The sequence below is a fragment of the Hypoxylon fragiforme genome, assembly GCF_022984875.1.
Source record: "Hypoxylon fragiforme strain CBS 206.31 chromosome Unknown GGS25scaffold_2, whole genome shotgun sequence".
NCBI lineage: Eukaryota > Fungi > Ascomycota > Sordariomycetes > Xylariales > Hypoxylaceae > Hypoxylon > Hypoxylon fragiforme.
The window spans coordinates 1,118,303-1,136,401 of NW_026054757.1; the positions used below are offsets into that span (position 1 = coordinate 1,118,303).

Sequence of the window (18,099 nt, forward strand, 5' to 3'; positions counted from 1 at the left end):
ACTACATGAACATTGACAATGCAAGTTCGAGCTCAATTAATGCACCTAGAGATGCTGGGTCGTCAGTAAGACAGGGATCTACATATGACGGTAAATGCTACATGACGTTAAAGTACCCAATACCTCATTCCCTTAACCACCAATAAGAAGAAAAAGGTTACCACTACTTTGTCGATAAGATAAAGGACTGGGTAGCTGACGTGGGTCCAACTCTAAAGGAAACATTTAAGCTAGAAAGTCCAAAAAAGTCGGAAGCTTTTCTTTAAATGTTCCACTTACACTCCTCAATTCATTCATGGATTCGTTTCTTACATGTCCAAATATATGATAAAAACCCCCAGGCTCCTAGGGTTGTTTCCGAACTAGAAAGCCAGATGCCAAGATGGCTTCGGAAATGTGTCCGATGAAGCCTGAACCGACGTAGGAATACCTACTCTTTTGTCTCTACTCATTGACAAGCCATTGTCTATATCCGCAGTATCCCGCAGTATCCCGCAGTATGCATTGCTAACCTCATAGCCAATAGTTTGTCATTCACCCAAGGGCTCATCGTCGGTCAAATCTCCGTTGTCCTACTTCTTGCGGCTTTCATCAAATTCTTCATTTTCGGCGAAGCTCCCAATCCCGAAATTACAGCTACCGTCCGAGCTGCCGAACGTCGGTCCCGTACCCTCGCTCACAGAGAATCCCTCCTCACCTTACGGAACTCAACACCCATCATCACTACGAGACAACAACAGCAACCAACATTAAAAAAGAAGAAATCGAGTATATTACGAAGTCCACCTACGCTTACGATAGGATCAATCCTAAACAAAACGTATTACAATGTTGATAGCCACCAACCTGAATCCCTTGACTGGTTCAATGTTCTCATCGCCCAGACCATTGCCCAGTTTCGCAGCGATGCCCAGCAGGATGACGCCATCCTTTCCTCCCTTACTAAAGCTTTAAACGGAACCTCGCGCCCAGACTTCCTCGACGAAATTAAAGTTACCGAATTGACACTTGGCGAAGATTTTCCCATTTTCAGCAATTGTCGTATCATACCCGTAGACGAGGATGGACTAAGCCTAAACACAGGACCCGGAGGCGAGAAGCGCTTCGATGCTAATAGCTCGCGCGCGAAACAGGAAGGGTCAAGACTACAAGCGCGCATGGATGTCGACTTGAGTGATATGATCACACTGGCACTCGAAACTAGGATTCTTCTCAATTACCCGAAGAGGTTGACAGCTGTTCTGCCCGTCGCTCTCGCTGTGAGCGTTGTGCGATTTAGCGGTACCCTAAGCATATCCTTCATTCCGTCGAATCCATCGCAATCAACACCTACTATGATGACGTTTAGCTTCCTCGATGACTACCGCCTAGACTTTTCCGTCCGTAGCCTCGTTGGCAGTCGGTCTAGATTACAAGACGTGCCAAAGATTGCGCAGCTCGTCGAGTCACGCTTGCACCGCTGGTTTGACGAACGTGCCGTCGAGCCTCGATTCCAAGAGATCGCTTTGCCGAGCCTGTGGCCCCGTAAGAGGAACACGCGTGGCGGGGAGGATCCCCTCTTCGACGGTGCCTCCAATTCGTCCGCATCCGGTAGTGCCGGGAAGGGAAAGGGCCGTGAGATAGCGAGGGAGATGCGAGAGGAGGCGCGGAAAGAGGTCCAGGCCGAAGTTGCCGCGGGTGTAAGACGCGAGTTGAGCCCGCCGGATAGCTTACGGTATAGACGCATGAGGAGCCGGGGTGATGGATCAGATATTGGCACAAGCGAGTACAGTATGCCGGGGAGTCTGCCGGGCATGGCGATCGACCTACCGAGTTGAAATGACAAGGGATTTTTGGTACTACACACGCTCACGAGAATCGACGACGATGGATATTATGGCTGATGAGAGAATGTAAGTTATTCAACCTAAACTAATGGGAGCTCACTGTAACTGCACTTCCCCACTCAACACAAAGACGACTTCGTCGCGCCCTGAGACGAGGGGGCTGCTTGTGGGAGGGGTGGCTAGAGAATGGGAAATACCGCAATCTGGGTACCTACCTACCTACCTACCTACCTCTATATGCCGAGGATTGCGTGTCTATCCTCGTCCCCTCGTGGCCTAAAATGGGGTATCTAGGTACCTATCAAGACCAGACATGGCTTGTCTGCAAGGAATAAACCCCCACGATTAGAGTTCTAGGCTGGGGTTAAGGGCGAGTGGTACGATATATATATATGTAAAGATGTAAAGATGTAAAGTATTCGATGATATGTGGTTTGCGAAGTAGGTAGGATGACATTTACGATATACCCTGCATTGTACCATTTACACACACACACATAATCATGTAGCTACCTACCTAGCTGTATACTATTATGTAGTACTACTAAATAGATGGATGTATACTACTAGGTACTACCTACCACGCAGGTACGGCACTATTGGTGTATAATGATCCAAGTCAAGGGGCAGATATAAGACGTGATAAATATTTCGTCTCGCATTAATGTCTCATATATTAATCAAGTACACTATTCGGTACTTAGATAATTAAGCTAGGTTTATATAAATAGCGTGCATGATCACATCGCATCACATATCAATAGCGACCAACGCATTGGAGCTCTCCGTCAGCACGGCTAGATTCTTATACCAGCCCACGGCGCCCGCGACCAGCAGCACGTAGTACGCCACGGTCCACAGGACGGACGGGCGGACCAACTGGCCTTTGGAATCGGCGACGAGGGGAGGATATACGCTGCCCCACACTCGCGGGAGGCCCATGCAGTTGCAAAAGGCGTGGACCACGAAAACGGCAAGCACACTACCGGAACGTATAAAGAGGAAGGTGGCGTAGGAGCCGAAGAGCGTGGTGTAGCTTAGCTGTAGCAGGGAGCGCATTAGGACCACACTGTACGCTACTTGGGGATGTGTGACACGGAACTCGTAGGCGTGGTGGAGATGTGCCAGGCCGAAGACGAGAGGCGAGAGGAAGATGGTGGTTGTTACGGAAGCGCGGGCTGCGAGCATCAGCGGCACCGAGGCTGAGCGGAAGAGCACTTCTTCTGTGAAAGGACCCTGTTGCGATATCAGTATTTACTCGCTTATAGTGCAGATAATCTCAAGTCTGGGACTAGTGGGAATAGATAGGTTGCAATAATAATTAGGGGAACAGATCAGAGTTGCACAAAGTGCTATAGTGTGTATCCTCATCTGACAGGGTCTTAATCTGCTCAGAAACACGGACCAGATTTCTCATCATGATAAAATGGTAAAGGAAATTGAAGGTAACAAGTGCTAGATAGAAAAGAAGACTTACCGCTACGATGTTACGCCATGTCATCCACTCGCTGCAGAGTGTTGTGACCGGTTGTAGGGCCAACCAGTCTCTCCACCCCTCATCGATGACCAGATACTCATAAAGAGGTCCAGCAAACAAGACGGCGGTGAGAAGGAAACACTTCACAGTCTCCACGAGGCCAAATGGCCAATACCCTAGCGCATGTAGGGCCTCGGCGGTCGTGGCCCGGCCTTCTGACGTCAAGATCACCAAGGTGATGAGAGAACAGACGACACAGGTTAGTGACACAGACGCGATGCGCGCGCGGATTACAGATGGCGCGTCCCGCGACAGGGTTCGTGATGGCCTGGTCGTGCGGGAAATGTAGAATGGCACTACGTAGAACAGCGTGTAAATCACCTATGATTTTCAGCGCCTAGCATCTTAAGCAGACCCCGCATCTATCCGCAGAGCCGAGAAAAACTCACGAGCAAGAAGACGGCGGTTCTGGTGTTTATTGGAGGTGGTTTAGCTGGCGCGGCTAAGTTAGAACAAGGTCTTTTCTTATAGGATGGGGGTTAGGTAGTACTCACGTTCATCCTTGGCAAAATACCGAGTTATGAAAGCAGGTATGGAAGGCATTGTGAATCCAAGTCTGATTCTCCTGGCGTATTTTCCTTATCTGTTGATTCTACTTAGATGGTCTAGAATGACCGTCCTTGAGACCTAGACCCAAATTGCGTATTTTTTAGGCCTCGACGAAACAAAAACTGGAGAGATTGAGGAAATCCCGTCGGCTTGGTTCTCTACCTAAGTTAGGTATCTAGCCTTCCTTTCTTGGATAGCTATCTCCGATGCATAGAGATGAACTCTCTAGAACATTGAAGTCACTAGGATAAGTGAATCGTGGGTGCGCGGAAAAAGAGAATATCAAACTCGATCGGATTATGCCTTAAGAAGTGGGCGAGCGTGGGGATTACCTTGGCCCCTTGCTGGCCCAGTCAAAATGCTCCGACTTCCGAGTTCCGATTTTTCAACTAATGATAGACGAGGCTGGGGTTTCTTGACTTCAAGGCACAGCTCTCTCTGCTAAGCTCGGTTGTCGGTTGAAATAACTGGAATAATAGGAATAACCTTGGAACTGAATGGCAACATAAAACTTCAAGTAGGATTCGACTTGCGGTACAGTTGGAAACCAAGGCAAGCTCAGACGTAGTTCATCTCATGTCGTACGAGCAAGATCCAGGCTAAGAATAAGGGGCTGTTGCATCTTCCAAGATTCGATGTGCCTTTTGGGACTCCTGTTGGCGCTTCAAACGTGGTACAATGTACATACCTAAGGCGCCTGGTCTACCTACAGGAATGCAGTATAAGCGCGAGCGGCTCAAGCCTGGGGTTCTCACAGTTTCAAGTTTCAACACAAGACAGGCGCTTGTCTGAGCTGTATGAAGCCTGGCTGCATAGGGCTAGTTAAGAAGAAATGAACAAAGAAAAGAAGACCCGAGATGTAAAAGTTAAAAGGATGTTGAATCATTTTTGTAGGTCGTGAGACAATCGTTTGTGTCACTTAAGCAAGGGAGAAGAATTTCAATTTTATTTAAATTTTCATCTTTTTTCTCACATATTTTCTTTACTAGGGGCCTTGGCGCTAGTAGCTACATTATCATGTCATTATGTACGAAGGTTGTGGCCAAAAGTTTAGACCAGAATATACCTTAGCCCCACAGTTCCCCCACTTTCCTACCACTGTAGGAAATATTCTCTCCAACATCGCCAACATACTTACCTACTTATAAAGCCTTATAAGTTTATTTAATAAATACAAAATAAACTATTACGTTATTTCATTAATTTATTTAACAATAGAAATTTTTGTAATTTTTTCTTTATTAAATTGGTGTAAGTATTTGTATAATAAATACATAAAATATACTAAGGTTATTGGGACTTTTAAGCTTTGAAGGCTTAAAGGCTTCGAGTTTATAGTACATTATAGCCTCTAAGTGTGCTATAAGGTGCTATACTTTTAAGGGTTGTGGGGGATTTGACGTTAAATGTGTACCTATTATTGGTAGAGGCCTAAAAAAGAGTGGCGCACTGTGGGGCTGAGGTATATTCCGGTCTAAACTTTTGGCCACAACCTTCGTAGGCTGTCTAACCTAATTAGATTAGCCCATACAGTTAAACTAGTGTTAATTGGTACCATGCACTGTAAAGCACGGGCTATCACGATGGTCACCCCCGACTCTATGTAGTGGAGTCAAAAGAGCTACCCATGAGCTACAAGCTCAAGGTACGAGGGTTGACTGACCCTAAGGGAGGTTGGAACTGGGATTACGAATTGAACGTCATCCAGGAACTGTTCCAAGGGTCATGAATACACGTATCTTTGAGTATTCACTTAGCATGAATTCAGCGCATTGAAAATGGTTAAAGAAACGGCATACTCTTCTCTTTTTGGCGACAAATGGACAATTAAAGGATGAACGCGAAATGAACGCGACTACTAATTCATGTACTAATTAATTTCAAGTTTTCTTTTTATACACATCCACTGCATCAGTCTGCATGTACATAGTTACCTACATATGTAGGTTACTAGTATTAATACAAAGAAAGTTGTACGTGTACGACAGGTTACCGAGCATAGTATGTACCTGAGTATGATGTGGATCCATTTTGCTGAGCCACGTTCTTAATTTGGCCCAGGCTTTCAAACTTTCCTTACCTTTTATGTACTAGCCTTGTCACATAATTCTCCACTCGATCTTTTTAGACCAGGACCCATACCCTAGTATGACCTAGGATGACCTAGGGACCTAGGCTAGGGTAGTTCTCGGTTGGGCCCACGATCTTCTTAGCTTTCTGGAACTCCATTCTGCTCATCCCCAGATCTCACCCAATTGAACCTCACTATGGCCAATCTGTAATTTACACAACGCTCACCGATCTTTCACCCTTGCTATACTGTGTACAGTTTGAACTACAGTATCTTTTCGTACCTGACTAACAGCCTACTAGGTTAGGTCAGTAGAGTTGCATACCATCAATGTCTGTCGGAATATTCGAAAGAAAGGAAAGAAATCAAAATGCCGTTTGGCTGAAGAATACACGGCGCCTTTTGAGACGACACTGGCTTATTAGAACGTTCAATCATATCGAATGGGCTCGTGTAAAAACTTGACAGCCGTTAGGTGCTACTGCTGTAGCCTCCGGGCTGCATCTCTGGTAGGCTTGCTCGACCGCCAGCCCACTATTTTTCAACCTCATTTCAACTTGTACACGGACTTGCAGCTTGCAGTAGAGCTGCAGCTTGCATATGGATCCGACTCCGCTCACTGGCATTTATCTCAGGAATGACAGAAATGTACTGGACAACGAGACATAACAAAGTCCTTAGTGGGCCTATTCCGCATATCACTATTGTGACCCGATGTCTTTGCTGCTTTGTTATTATTTGAGTTACCTATCGTGCCATCGCAAGTGCGAAGATCGAAAAAAAAAAAAAAGGTACGAGGTAAGATGGCTCGGGGTACATGAGTGATCCTTGGTCAAGTCAGCCTTTTCCTAGTCCGAATTGGGTACCAGAGATCCGTGAAGCTTCTCCCTAAGTCCCTGTTTGTTAACACCAACTCGTTTGTAGTCTCCATGCCCACAAACTTGAAAGAATGGAACGCTACCACTCCATTTCGGCTGCATTGCATAGGGACCAAGGTAGGTAGACAAAGCAATAAGTGGCCACCATTAGATAGCAGACCAGAAAATGCTGGCCAATCGATCATGACTCGGCGCTCTGGGGTAGGAAAATAATACTCTACCGTCTGCCTCCTGACAGCTTCGCTGTTTCTTCTCTTTTCCGATCTCGTTTTCCCCCGCGGTTGTGTGGTCTGTAGCATAGAAGCTATTGTCGCTTTTGGTCTCTCGTTGTTGACCTGTCCCACTCCTTTCTACCGCCTATTACTATTCCTAGAGATCGGGTAGTCGTCTATGCCACGCTGGGACCACGCCTCCATGTCGGACCTCTTTGTTGCGCTCTAAGCTCATAATACCTTTCTCGAATTTCACGTCTCTCTCTTTGGCTATCTTTAGTTTTCTTCTTTCAGTCTTTGGTATTCTTTTCATATCTTTGCTACTAATATCTCGCATTGGCTCATTCGTGACCATTCCCATTTCCGAATCGTTCGGACTCCACACTCGCTATCATATTACGATACCATCGTACTATCACCATCATACACTCAGGTATACACTACCAGGAACGAATTTATCGGAAATCTACGTCTTCAATTCGAAGTTCGCATCTAGTCTCATCTAATCTCATCATTTGCATGATCGTTATGGCCTATGTCGATACATATTTATAGTCGCTGGATTTAGGTAAAAAGAAAATTTGAAAAATCATCGGAATTTTTCGTGAGATTATCCCCAGGGTTGAGGGCCAAGCCGGAGGCAGAGGATGTCATCTTCGGAGTCTTCATCGTCACCCCCACCGCAAAGGACGCCATTACAAGAAAGGTCTGAGTCGGAAAACAATAAACTGCAAATTCGCATCGTCCCTTACTCCCCTCCGAGGCCGAGTGAGAGCCAAGGCACGGCGAGCACGTCACATGCGCCGGAACCAGATGCTCGGGAAGATGATGCGCAGACCGCGGCAAAAGATCCCACGACACCTAAAGCAACCAGAGCTAGAGCTAGGAGTTACAATACAGGAAACTATGGCGCTGATTACTCGCCCTCACCATCGTTTACGACACCTGGATCACCTTTGTCGAGGGTTAAGGGAAAAGGCGTTTCAGGGACGAAACCCGTACCTCAGCCGGCTGATGCCCCACAGCCCCCTGTCCTTAAAAGGCCGAATTATGGGAGCAATATCGGACGAACTAATGCTCAACAGCCATCGCCAGCACATAACGATGACGAAGCAATTTCGCCAACGTGTAAGCGTCCTAGATCCCGAAGAGGCACTTTTATCAGTGTCCATTCCGACAAGACTTTCTCAATTGTGTTGAAGCCTACGCGCACTCACAATTCCGACACGTCGGGGTCCATTTCCGCACCCTTCTCCAATACGTCTACCGTTACTTCGCATGAAGAAAGCTCATTTGACGCATCGACGGATGATCGACACGGGTCTCCATTAAGTTCGGTAGCCGAGCGTAGTACTTCATCCTACTCAACTTCTTATTCCCCCGCGACGGTCACAGGTTTACCCGAAGAACAGATCGAATCGCCTTCACCTTCGCCTTCACCTTGGAATTACCGCATGGTCGGTGGTTTACGCAAGGTCCCCGATTTAAAGGGCAAAGGAAAGGAAAAGCAGCTTGCCGAGTCTCCTCTTCCGCCTTTACCAGAGGCGGTGGTTACACCACCAGAGCCATCTTCTCCTCTCGCGACGAAACAATCATTTAATTCTCAACAAAGTGACTTATCCAAATCTACCAACTCTACCAACTCCAACTCAACCATCGAAGAGACAACGAATTACAAAATAATAGGTCGCAGTTCTCCGCCGCTGCCGGATTCGCAAAGCATTGACGTACCTACTTCGTCAAGCAGCCCCAATTACAAAGTCCTGGGACGATCGTCACCAGTCCACACGCTTGCCTCTTCCACCGCTCCGGGGTTCGCTGATACGCCAGGAAGCAAGAATTACATCGTTTACGGCGACACCTCTACGATTTCCTCGGCAGATGCTCATTTCCGAGGGCACCAGTACCATTCCTCCGACGAAAGCTCAGTGCCACGATTACGGACAAAGTACTCTCAGGAAAGCCTTGTTGTGCCTCCGCTTAGGCCACACAAGAGATCATCATCGGAGAACTTAGGTTACAACAAGAAGCAGTCAGGGGATAGCCTTCGAGGTCGAGCCAATTCATTCTCATCCCTTTCGAGCTTGGTGAGTCAAGACGCTCCCTCGATCTTCGGCGGCTCCACACCGAACGTGGTTCTTCTTGCACATACGCCTTCCATTTCGTCTATCCCCAGGTCTACATGGGCAGGACTACCGAGTGCCACACAGCCAAGGACCAGGATGGATATTCACCAGTGGAGCTCACAGCTTTCAACAGTGATGTCTGAATACGAGGGTAGTGATCCTGGCTCACGTCTGGCCTCTGCCATTTCGAATCCGGAGCATCGAGTAAGCAGTGCTTTCGGAAGCAGGGACAGCAGGCAAATGCGAAGTATTTCGTCATCTCTAGGATTAGAGGCGTTGGAGACACGAGGTTCACACTCAAGATCGAATTCCCGCAGCGATTCTCTGAGCCGTCCATCGCCCGCATTTGTGAGAGGTGGGAGAGAATTCCCTCTTCCCTCGCCACGTGCCATTCGAGACCACGACGAACATGGCGACGGATTAGCAGATCTGCAACACAGGCCGTCTCGAACTCGTCTAGGCTTTTCTAGACAAGCATCAGACCGCAGCCTCCGCTCTTCCGCAAGCTCCCGGAGTTTAACATCAGCTTCCATCCCGAGTTGGGCAAGGTAGGCGTGCTAATTATCATATTGGGAAAAGTGTTTTAGCTAATGGTTATTTTAGACTTTATTATGGTAGCGGGGAGAGACGATGGCTAGCGACATCTGGATCTATTCGATCTGTATCCGAAGCTGGTGATAGCCGCCCTGCAAGCCCCTGGGTTGGACGTCGTAGATCTCCATCACAAGATCAGTTCACTAATCCGATCTACAACCCACGTCGGCGGCCGAAAGATACGGATCCACAAGCTGAACGTCCTGATTCCATGGAGATTGGGCCAGCCCTTGAGTCGGGCGAAATTCGACTAGCCCCGAGGAAAATGACTTCCAGCATCTGGTCTCCTCATCTACGCCTGGATACACGAGCAAGCCGGTTCAGTGTATGGAATGCACCGTCTGTCACATGGTCTGCTGACAGTGGCGTGTTTGGGAAGCGCAACATTCAAGTAATCCTATTTCTAGTGGGATTTTTTATTCCCTTTTGTAAGTATAATTCCCATAGTCATATGAACACATATGTATATGCAACTACTAACTAGAACAAAAGCCTGGATGATTGCGGCCTTCCTACCACTACCCCCAAGGCCGACCCTTGCCATGGACGAACGAGATCAAAGCACGAGAGAGTTTCATGACTCAGATCAAGAATACTCACATCCCCCACGGCGGCGCCACATTCTTGTCGATGAATCACGATACCAGAGTGCACGATGGTGGAGAAACGTCAATCGTTTCATGTCCGTTGCCGGACTCCTGATCCTCGGCGCAGTTGCTGCCCTCGTTGTCATTGGCGTTCGACAAAATTGGGCTCAACGATGATGACGAAAATGGCGATTTACGACATCTACATCTATTTACATCTATTTGCACACATTTATACGCATTTACACGCACAACTCGAAGTTACGACCGATATATTTTCCATCTATTCCCTTCTACATGACGATCCATGAATCTTAAAGTTAATATGTAATTATCTCATGAGCTATGCGACTGTTTCCGACAGAACATAGATCACTCTGGGACGACACCCGATCCCACATTCCTTTCCGACTTTACGAATAGCGACGTTATCACTAACGATGCGACATCTTTTGACTTTTTCACAACATCACCTACACATCCACTTCACTATATTTACCACCTTTCCACGAGGATTTTTTCTTTTTTCTTTCGCGATTTCGACTTTGCGGAGACCCTGTATAATTTACGACTTGATATTTTTACGGCCAACTTTTCTACTTTCACTTCTTTCCGATCGATCACCCTTAAGCGATTGTATTTTTTGTATAAACAGTTTAGATGGGAGTAACGGGACCATGATACCCACAAAAATCAAATTGCCTGCGTTCTTTTTTTTTTCTTCGGCGTAAGGAAAAATAAAACGGAGGAACAACAATAACAACAACAGAAGTCTTATGACGCACACCTGGATTCAGCGTATCCTTTATTTTTCTTCGCTTGTTACGAACGAAGCCCCTCCCCTGGAAAGGGGAGAGAGGCTCAGGTTTAGTTAGGGAGGGGGCGGTTATTTGAGAATATACCTTTTACGTACTTATTTGAGTAGGTACGAAGCGGTGGGCCGAGGAGCGAGGAGTTGAGAGGGGGATGTATGAGATATATCCTAGCGGACCACGAAAGGGAAAGGGGCGAGGGAGGAGGGAGGGACATGCAGGATTGCACGCGACACACACATTCTCTCTCAAGGAAGGGATGAGGTTTCGAACGCCTGACATGTCTGTCTCACGGACGGAACGAAATACGGATGAAGATGGGGGTTTTCTGAAAAAGAAAAAAAAGATACATGAAGGAAATGAACGGACGGACGACATGACGCCTGCGATGACGTTCTTTATGAATTGAACGGAACTGAATTGCGCTTGATGATGATTCAAAAAAAAAAAAGAACACAAAACATAATTCTTATGAGTGATAAACTCCGTGCTTTGACTGTGCTGAAAGTGATATGTGATATGTTGAGTGATAACTAGATATGTTTATACATAAGTGTACACAGGCAGGTGTTGGAATGGGAATACCACATGCTTCATCTTACATAGGCACCTACTGTACCGTACTTGATCTAACTATTATTATCCTCAAGCCACCCACCCACCCACCCGTCTCTCTTCGGAAATAGTTAGGTATAAGCGAAGGCGTTAATGTCATCCTTGGGACATACATACATACATACATACGTAGGTAGTACTGTACACGGACTTATATAAGCCCGTAAGCTCATATATAGGTTAGGTTGGGTGGCGTCTTTATCTTTTCTCTTTCTTGTCTTGTCTTGTCTTGTCTTTAGTTATTTCTGTGATCTGATCTGTGCCTACTTTCCTCCTCGTACAAAGATGCATAGGCAAGGCATCCGATTCCCAGCCACTCTTTACTAGGTTACTTCACTCATTTACTGCACACATATAAAGACAACGCATACACATACATATACACATGCACACATACATACATACATACATACATACATACAGTTCTTCAACTACACCAAATTATGATTAATGTACCTCCTCTCCTTTCTTTATTTCTGTCTTCAAAGCGCCACATCATCATCATCAGCTCCGTCTATTCTACATGCTTCGCTTGGGTAGTTTAAAGTAGATAGGTAGGTAGGAAGGTAAGGTAAGGTAAGTAAGCAAGCAGGTTAGTGAGGATGTTATAAATAAAGAACCAGCCATGCCACCTAGCCTTCAGAGGTAAGTTTGCAAAGGCTTATCACTCACTCACTAAACTCGCTTCCTTCGCTCGCTCAAATCCCCTTCTTCCCCTCCTTCATCGCCAACCCCTCATCCCCATCCACATCCCTCTTCGCCTTCGCCTTCGCGCTCGCATTACTATCATGCTCCCGCAGCCTCCCCTGCGCCCTCTCAACCTCCTCACGTAACTCCTGTATCGCCTCATCGATATCCCTACCGGGATCCGCACTGAGACCCAAGACAGGCTCCTGTCTGGACCTCCCACCAGCACCGGGTACACCACCGCTCAGACTCTCGGAGCTCGTCGTCCTTATCATTTTACCGCTGCCGCCGGCCTCGCGGGTCTTCTTCTCGAGCGCGGCTTTGAGGGACTTCTTGGCGGGCGAGGCGAAGAAGGCGATGCAGCCGAGGGTGCTGAAGATGGCGTAGAAGTAGACGCGGCGCCAGGCGAGGAGGGACTGGTCGAGGCGGAGGATGACGAAGGGGGCGACGACGAAGGAGAAGGTGGCTTGGGTGGCGAGCCAGGACGCGATGTCGTAGTACTTTTTGTTCGGGAGCGGTTTCTGCGTTACCGGGTCTACGAAAAAAGGGCGGAGGTGCCGACGACAATCTAAGGGTGGTGGTGTTAGCTATCTAAGTCAAGAAAAGGGGGTATAAGCATATGTGTAGCGTCGAGGAACGTACTCTTTGCAGCTGTCTGGACAAAACTAGCGAGGCCGAAAGACAGGTAGTACCCGGGGTAGAATCCATGCCAGAAGGCGCTTGTGACAAAGGTGGCCAAGCTGGCACGGAAGCCAGGTTTTCTATTCCGCGGCGTCACACGCAGGTAGATATAGTAGCGGAGCCACTTGTTTGTGTTCATGTTCCAGTTGCCCAGGTAGGCGCGGCTGTTCTGCGCACTCTCGACACCCCAGGGGTTAATGTTTTGCAGTCGGTTCCACGAGACCTTGCCAGTAACAGGGTCCACGCCGTTGTAACCGAGGCCAGCGAGAATACACGAACCCTCCGTAAGACACCATACGCCGTAGTACTTCGTCCGCGTGGTGAAGCCAACCATATGCATGATGAGGATCCGGCGTAGGAAACCTACTGGCGGGGAACGATCGACCAAGAGAGCTTCGGGGCTATACCACTTGCTTAGGTTTAGGAAAACCCCGATCCAGACCAGCCCGCTCGCCATCTTCCACATAGCCGGCGTGCCGCTTCGTGGAATCTTGCGCTTTTTCCTGGTTGGGGGTTTCTTGGCAGGGTCAATAGTGGCCGGGACGTCGAACATGGTGCAGTCGATCCAACCGCGGTACTCGTTGTAGTCGAAGGCCGGTCCTGCAAAGAGGGACGGGAAGAACAGCACGTAAGCCATATAGTCTAACAGCCCTGGCAAATGAATGATCCTGCTGTTTTTCTGAAAGTCGCTGAGTTGATCGTCGGGTAACGTGCCGTCTGCCACGTTCCAGGCAAAGGCGGAAAGCTTCATGACCAGCACCATCTGCGCACCGGTAATGTCGACCGAGGAAGGGTTATCGGCGAACTGGCGGGAGAGTTGGTTGGTGGCCATGTGGCCCATGAGGAAGACGAAGGCGATCCATGGCATGTAGGCGGACGTTCGTAGGTAGTAGGTGAGGGCGTACGTGCCCGCCGAGGAGATGATGAGGGTTCGGACGCCGCCCCATAACGAATACAGGCCTACCAAGTAGAATAGACCGACACTATAAACCAAAATTTGATGATCAGCCTCACGATATAAAAATCTAGGTAATGCTACGTCGACAAGGACGTTGGCGTTAGGATTATGTTTGTTTTCGTCGTACCTGATGATGAATAGGTTCTTGTATTGAGGACGAGCATCCGGCACACGTTTTAAGAGGCCGGCGAGAGGATAGGATATTAGGAAGGAGAAGATGAGCTTCACTATGTGTTCGGCAAAACTTTAGTTAAGGGATCGTCACAAGACAGATGGTAGATCAAATATATGGAAATGTAATAGGGATAGTAGGACCTACGCTCGTCAGGAGAGGCACCGACTGCCCCAGAGAGCAACTCGAAGGCTATTTTAAAAAAAAAAGAAAGTCAGCGCAAAGATATTCCAAGTCCATTTTGATGTATGTTACTATTCGGGTAGATAGGTAGGTAGGTAGTCCCACGTTTATTGATATAAGGAAGCATCCTGTATTCGTTGGATTCGGTTGTCCTTTGGAATTATCATAACTCTAGAAAGTCGAAGCTGGACGGACGAGTCGTCCTTTATTTTTATTTTTATTTATGAGCTTGGAGGGAAAATGTACAAATTCAAAATTCGGGTAAAGGAAGAATAATGTTGTGAGAGTCTATTGCCAGAAAAATGTTATGCATGATACATAAGTTTAGCTCAAGAGCTCGGTCGGTTTATGTGGTAAACGAGATAAAGTTAAGGGTCCCGCGCCGTAAACCATTAACTAAAAAGACTTGGGGGGATAAAAGTGTTGAGCCTCTTGAAGCTTAGTAGGGTATGTATTGTTAGGGAATTTGTAGGTTCCGAAGTGAAAGAGCCAAGGTTGGAAAGTTGAAAGGTGGGAAGCCGTGATGTCACCCGCCAAAGTGGATCCTCTTAGGCCATGTGTTTAGTTGAATATTTCAACTAACCTACCTGAGCTACCTACTACTAGGTAGTTAGTAGTAGCATGGACCGTGTTGGACCGTGTTGTATTGTACTTAGCATGTGCTGGTTTCACTCGCTGCAACTAGAAAACAAAATATTTTTATTTTGTCCATGATCAATGCGTTGCACCTGCATACTAGGTACACATCAACGATTGTTATACCTACATGTACCTGTACATATCTCAACTATCATGACATACATAAAAGCTTCACAACCACAATCACAATTATAGTCATCAATTAGTATTACGACTGCCCTGCCCAAACATAGATATCCCCAACAACAATCCATTAAAACAATCACTATCACATGCTTTAAACCCTTTGATTTCTGTCCTCCACTTTCCCCCAATACACTACCAAATTCACCATGCAATTCCATATTCGCTTTCACATATGCATTCAAGTAAGCCAACATCCGAGAGACTCCCCCTTCCGAGTCTGACTACATATCTTTCTTGACGTTGACGTTGACGTTGATGATGATTGATTGATTGATTGATTGATCAATCCATGCCTCAAACTTAACTACCTGCCAAAAAGGAAAAATAAAAACACTCGAAAATAGAAAAGCATCGAGGTCTTTGCGTTCCTGTTCTTTACGCCGTCCAAAATAATATGATGAATGACTTGTCCCCATATCCGTGAAGCTCCGTTTTCTCATTAAGTTAAAAAGTCTATACCAGAAATCAACGGCCCCCCCTTTTCATCTGACACCAACTCGAATGGAATGGCTTGTTTTTTAAATATTATACAGTAAACGTAGACGTGATAGGGCCGTTGCGTGGGTTCTTGACTGTCTCGCAGTGTCCGATGCCCGTTTGAAATTCCATAAAGTTCGAATTAGCCAGGTGCCTTTGCCACCCTAAGGGAGTGCCGGCTTGGGTCGTAGATGAAAGAAAGCATCCATGCATTTCCCTTCTTCTAAGAGTTGGCCGCATCGCGGTTGCTCTGCGAGCTTGCGCTCATCGTTGGTTGTGTGGTGGGCAGCGAGTTCTTGGCAAGTTGCGACTGTCGTACCTTGGCCCAAGTGTAGATGATACCACTGATGAAACCGATAATAATGGCGGAGACACTGCCAAGAGTAACAGGCGCAGAGAAGAAGACGAGACCGCTGATGGCGATAGGAAGCTTGTTAAGAGCTCCGACCATGGAGTATGTGGTAGACGAGGTAACACGAATGCACCATGCTGAGCAGTATGAGATGAAGATGGTGGCTACACCGGAGTAGATCATCCCAATCAAGAGAGCATTTCGAGTCTCTTCAGGGAAATTCTTGGCCAAGTTCGCGCTAGACCAATCCTCGGCGAGAAGGGAGCAGACGACAAGAATAGGGATAGTGAGAAGGTTGTTGTAGAACATAGCTAGGTACAGTTAGTAAATTGAGAGCCACATTCTCAAGTGAAGCAATGACTTACTATCCCAATCCTTGAAGTTCATGCTCTTGATAACCTTACGCATACTCAAAAGGTAAGAAGCGGTACAGAATACATTCAAACCCATCCAGGCGTATCCGGCGTTCAAGGTAGCAAGGGCAGCAGCAGCTTCGGCGGTTTGGCTAGCACTGCGGGTATCCGCCCAGGCCGCAATGACCGAGCTGAGAACCATGAGACCGAAAGATAGCAGCGCCAGCGGCGTAACGCTTCCTCCGAACCATAGAACCTCACCATAGGCGATGGCAATGATGGTCAAGTTCTTGAAGATGGTGTAGACAGGAACCGACAAGTATTGTAGCGACTTCGTACTCGTGTAGATCATACCGACTAGGAGGAAGGAGATGGGGAACCCTGGAGCGGTGTCAGCAAATTAGAACGCTCTGAATTTGAAGAGATAAGCAAAGGCACGTACATCGTTTTCCCTTGTTGAAATCAAAGGCTGCGAGGTTCGTGATTAGGCCCAATTGCCGGCATATCTCAATCGCAGAGATACACACGATAGCCTATTACACGGACGTTAGTGATCCCAAGTTCTCTTTGTGATTATGGCGAGGGAAAAAAAAAGGGAAAAGAAAAAAAAAATTACCTGAATCGCAAGATAGAAGAAGTTCATGTTCCACTCTGAACCGGATACCACGTATTTGTTGACAACGGTCATACTGATGGAGGAAAAGCAATAGGCCATAATAGAGATACCAGGGTTGTTCTCAATCATGGCTATCTTGGAGTTCAGACCCGGATGCGCTGCGACTCGCGCTGGCCGAGGGGGGATGAAGGGGTCCTTCTCAGCGCCGAAAGGACTTCGCATACCCGACTCGGGCATGCGAATGGTGTAGTCCTCATTCTTCTTGTCCGACATGATTGCGGTGTGTGAATTGCGAATGATATGACACCTCGAATGAAAAGTCCTTGGGATGGAACGGAATAGGAGGGGGAGAAGACAGGAGAGGACAGGACAGAAGAGAAGAGAAAAGGCGGGTGGTGGTTTGGCGATATCGAATCAAGGGTTATGGGTGCGAATGGGAAATGTTGAAGGACTAAACAAAATGCAAGTGCTTAACTTGGAAAATCAGGGGAAGAGAAAAAAGATGGATAGGGCTAGGTAGTTACATAACTATCTGTCAAGCCTAGAACGGCGCTGCGCACGGGGATGTGGAGCCGCCTAACGCGTAGGTTGCGACGAGATTGCAGGCTGCAAGAATGATGTATCGTTTATGTGGTTATCTTCATGTAATAAACCTCACTTTCTTCCCATAGTATTTCTAACTCTTTAATTGAGAGCAAGAACTTAATAAAGAGCCAGATACCTAATGGGAAATAAAAAATAAAAATAAAACCTTTTTCTTCTTCATAGACGCGTGTCAAAGTGCACAAGTATGGAGATAACAAGAGTGACTTATGCTGATAAGTAAAGGTACTTGATGTGGCGTTGCATCAACCTGTACGAGGCTTCTCAGCGATAGTGCAATCTTAGTTGAGGCTTGGCATGGTAAAATTAGAAATCCCAATCATTGATCGCTGTAAAATCCGCCACAGTTGTGGCCTATCAGCGGGTTCAGATCAAATACACCATT

General features: G+C 47.1%; 5 protein-coding genes across 5 annotated transcripts; 2 read left to right on the forward strand and 3 right to left on the reverse strand.

The window, feature by feature from the left end:
• The first annotated feature begins 242 nt into the window (after positions 1-242).
• GGS25DRAFT_474573 (uncharacterized protein) lies at positions 243-2,395 on the forward strand. The gene is made up of 2 exons (XM_049259643.1): positions 243-420; positions 527-2,395. The coding sequence occupies exons 1-2, from the start codon at positions 383-385 to the stop codon at positions 1,815-1,817; spliced, it is 1,329 nt and encodes a 442-aa protein (XP_049119849.1). The 5' UTR covers positions 243-382; the 3' UTR covers positions 1,818-2,395.
• A 74-nt stretch (positions 2,396-2,469) lies between these two features.
• GGS25DRAFT_113557 (uncharacterized protein) lies at positions 2,470-4,292 on the reverse strand. Its single transcript, XM_049256060.1, has 4 exons — positions 3,858-4,292; positions 3,753-3,796; positions 3,304-3,684; positions 2,470-3,062 (listed from the first exon to the last, which is right to left on the reverse strand). Exons 1-4 carry the CDS (start codon positions 3,904-3,906, stop codon positions 2,577-2,579), a joined length of 960 nt encoding a protein of 319 aa, XP_049119850.1. The 5' UTR covers positions 3,907-4,292; the 3' UTR covers positions 2,470-2,576.
• A 3,148-nt stretch (positions 4,293-7,440) lies between these two features.
• On the forward strand, positions 7,441-10,689 carry GGS25DRAFT_113587 (uncharacterized protein). Its single transcript, XM_049256061.1, has 3 exons — positions 7,441-9,747; positions 9,803-10,221; positions 10,286-10,689. Exons 1-3 carry the CDS (start codon positions 7,721-7,723, stop codon positions 10,555-10,557), a joined length of 2,718 nt encoding a protein of 905 aa, XP_049119851.1. The 5' UTR covers positions 7,441-7,720; the 3' UTR covers positions 10,558-10,689.
• A 1,516-nt stretch (positions 10,690-12,205) lies between these two features.
• GGS25DRAFT_474591 (MBOAT family protein) lies at positions 12,206-15,038 on the reverse strand. The gene is made up of 5 exons (XM_049259644.1): positions 14,594-15,038; positions 14,453-14,497; positions 14,261-14,360; positions 13,137-14,158; positions 12,206-13,062 (listed from the first exon to the last, which is right to left on the reverse strand). Exons 1-5 carry the CDS (start codon positions 14,613-14,615, stop codon positions 12,506-12,508), a joined length of 1,746 nt encoding a protein of 581 aa, XP_049119852.1. The 5' UTR covers positions 14,616-15,038; the 3' UTR covers positions 12,206-12,505.
• A 722-nt stretch (positions 15,039-15,760) lies between these two features.
• Positions 15,761-17,560, reverse strand: GGS25DRAFT_113680 (uncharacterized protein). The gene is made up of 4 exons (XM_049256062.1): positions 17,112-17,560; positions 16,938-17,028; positions 16,508-16,876; positions 15,761-16,453 (listed from the first exon to the last, which is right to left on the reverse strand). The coding sequence occupies exons 1-4, from the start codon at positions 17,382-17,384 to the stop codon at positions 16,014-16,016; spliced, it is 1,173 nt and encodes a 390-aa protein (XP_049119853.1). The 5' UTR covers positions 17,385-17,560; the 3' UTR covers positions 15,761-16,013.
• Between the last annotated feature and the right edge of the window lie 539 nt (positions 17,561-18,099).

Bases quoted from the DNA above. Each gene is read 5' to 3' on its own strand.
- GGS25DRAFT_474573 (XM_049259643.1), top strand. From the start codon at position 383: ATGGCTTCGGAAATGTGTCCGATGAAGCCTGAACCGAC. The intron at 421-526 runs GTAGGAATACCT...CATAGCCAATAG, and splicing joins CCGATGAAGCCTGAACCGAC to TTTGTCATTCACCCAAGGGC.
- GGS25DRAFT_113557 (XM_049256060.1), bottom strand. From the start codon at position 3,906: ATGCCTTCCATACCTGCTTTCATAACTCGGTATTTTGCCAAGGATGAA. The intron at 3,685-3,752 runs GTGAGTTTTTCT...TGAAAATCATAG, and splicing joins GAACCGCCGTCTTCTTGCTC to GTGATTTACACGCTGTTCTA. The intron at 3,063-3,303 runs GTAAGTCTTCTT...ATATCGCAACAG, and splicing joins CATGGCGTAACATCGTAGCG to GGTCCTTTCACAGAAGAAGT.
- GGS25DRAFT_113587 (XM_049256061.1), top strand. From the start codon at position 7,721: ATGTCATCTTCGGAGTCTTCATCGTCACCCCCACCGCAAAGGACGCCA. The intron at 9,748-9,802 runs GTAGGCGTGCTA...TGGTTATTTTAG, and splicing joins TCCATCCCGAGTTGGGCAAG to ACTTTATTATGGTAGCGGGG. The intron at 10,222-10,285 runs GTAAGTATAATT...CTAGAACAAAAG, and splicing joins GGGATTTTTTATTCCCTTTT to CCTGGATGATTGCGGCCTTC.
- GGS25DRAFT_474591 (XM_049259644.1), bottom strand. From the start codon at position 14,615: ATGCTTCCTTATATCAATAAAC. The intron at 14,361-14,452 runs GTAGGTCCTACT...CCGAACACATAG, and splicing joins CGGTGCCTCTCCTGACGAGC to TGAAGCTCATCTTCTCCTTC. The intron at 14,159-14,260 runs GTACGACGAAAA...TTTGGTTTATAG, and splicing joins AAGAACCTATTCATCATCAG to TGTCGGTCTATTCTACTTGG.
- GGS25DRAFT_113680 (XM_049256062.1), bottom strand. From the start codon at position 17,384: ATGTCGGACAAGAAGAATGAGGACTACACCATTCGCATGCCCGAGTCG. The intron at 17,029-17,111 runs GTAATTTTTTTT...TCCGTGTAATAG, and splicing joins TCTTCTATCTTGCGATTCAG to GCTATCGTGTGTATCTCTGC. The intron at 16,454-16,507 runs GTAAGTCATTGC...AACTGTACCTAG, and splicing joins GAACTTCAAGGATTGGGATA to CTATGTTCTACAACAACCTT.